This window comes from Microtus ochrogaster, linkage group LG1, assembly GCF_000317375.1.
Source record: "Microtus ochrogaster isolate Prairie Vole_2 linkage group LG1, MicOch1.0, whole genome shotgun sequence".
Taxonomy (NCBI): Eukaryota; Metazoa; Chordata; class Mammalia; order Rodentia; family Cricetidae; genus Microtus; species Microtus ochrogaster.
The window spans coordinates 47,507,668-47,509,296 of record NC_022027.1 but is presented as its reverse complement, the minus strand read 5'-3'; the positions used below and the strand labels follow the sequence as shown (position 1 = coordinate 47,509,296).

At 40.9% G+C, this 1,629-nt stretch overlaps 1 protein-coding gene across 1 annotated transcript in view; it reads right to left on the bottom strand.

The window, feature by feature from the left end:
* Positions 1 to 1,629, bottom strand: part of Bmp2k (BMP2 inducible kinase) — a 92,101-nt gene that overhangs the window by 28,218 nt on the left and 62,254 nt on the right. Inside the window, exon 13 of the mRNA XM_026785041.1 lies at positions 1,145 to 1,347. Coding sequence (XP_026640842.1) covers positions 1,145 to 1,347 — 203 coding nt within the window. The remainder of the gene's footprint in view (positions 1 to 1,144; positions 1,348 to 1,629) is intronic.

The following is a 1,629-nucleotide window of genomic DNA, read 5'->3' as shown; positions in this document are numbered from 1 at the left end:
ACACAATTTACAGTATGAGGTTGTCCCTCATGCCCACTGTCTACTCAAACTCATGGTGTGTCTCTGTCTCTGTCTCTGTCTCTCTGTCTCTCTCTCTCTCTCTCTCTCTCTCTCTCTCTCTCTCTCTCTCTCTCTCTCTCTCTCTCTCTCTCTCTCTCTCCCCTACTGTTTCAAAACCTGAAACTGTGTTTAAGAGCCTCTTTGGCGTTCTAGTAATGAGCTTATCCGCTAATTTCAGTCTTGTATTTAAAGCAAACCCTAGTGATTGCTGTGGGGTGGGAGGGATGTATCTGTGTGCACATGCACACTTGTCCATCTTGTTTCTTGATATTGGGGCTCTTAAATGATTTGGGGCTCATCAATTAGGTTAGGCTGGGATCTCCAGGGATCCCCCAATCTCCATCTCCCCAGCTCTGAGATTATGGTGTGTGTCATCACTCCCTTCTCTTTTTAATAGACCCTGAAGATCAAATGTAGGTCTTTGTGCCTATGTGGAAAGTACTTTACCAAGCTATCTCCCAACACAATACTGGCTCTTAATTCTAAGATCCTAAAGTACTTAACACAGTAATGTCACATCCATGTGTGAGAAACTTTGTATCAAAGTTCTTCAATTCATTGTAGTGAGTTCCCATATAAAGTATCCATATAATATAATTCTAACCAATATATCTGGATAGTTATAAGTCACTATTTCCCAACTACACTAATTTGCTACACATGATATACTTAAAATGTTTGTTCCTGTATAAAAAAATTATATAAATTTTATGAACAGTCAAGTTAATTATAAGGTAGTAATAACACATAAGTAGAAAAAGTTAACCTGTTTAAAAGGGTTATTTATTTTCAACTACTAAGAGAGTGTTCTAGGATTTTGCTTTTACTTAAATTACAAAGAATGCTTTGATGTGCACACCAACAAATTCCTCAGCCTAACTGTCCTCAGGCATGGTTAAACTCTGCAAATAGCAACTGGCAGAAGTGCTAGGTGGTAATGGAAGGAAGACACACAACAGGGACTGGGACGGGATGAATGAGCTCTACATGAAGATGAACTGACTGAATCAAGAGCCACTTAGTGGGCTTCTCAATACCATTCACTCCATAGTAAGTCCCTTTGCAGTCACTGGAAAACACTTACCTACTGGCACCGAAAGAGGAATCCGCTATGGTTCCAAGCTGGGCTGGAAGTGATGAAGCGTAGGAAATTAAGGCTGGTGAGAACTCTTGAGGGGAGGTAAGATACTCGGGTGATGCCAGGTGCTGAGGCTGCTGATGGTGCTGAGGCTGCTGATGGTGAGCTAGCATCTGTTGCTGCAAGAAAGCCTGGTGATACTGCTGCATCTGAAACAAGAAACAACACAACCCATGTCAAGTCACCTCAGCACTGACCAGTGTGTGCCTCCCTTTTCCCATGGAGACAAAACCAGAAACCCAAAAAACTAATCTAGTATTTGAAGAAGTAGCTGTTACCAGAAAACTACATGGGGTGACTTAAAAACATTTATTATTAAAAAGCCAGACTCACTTGGCCAGATTTAAAATTCCTTCTTTAACTGTTTTAAGAAAAACACAAAGGAGTAGGCTAGAGTAAAGTGATTCTGTTAAGAAAGAGATGGAGGGGAG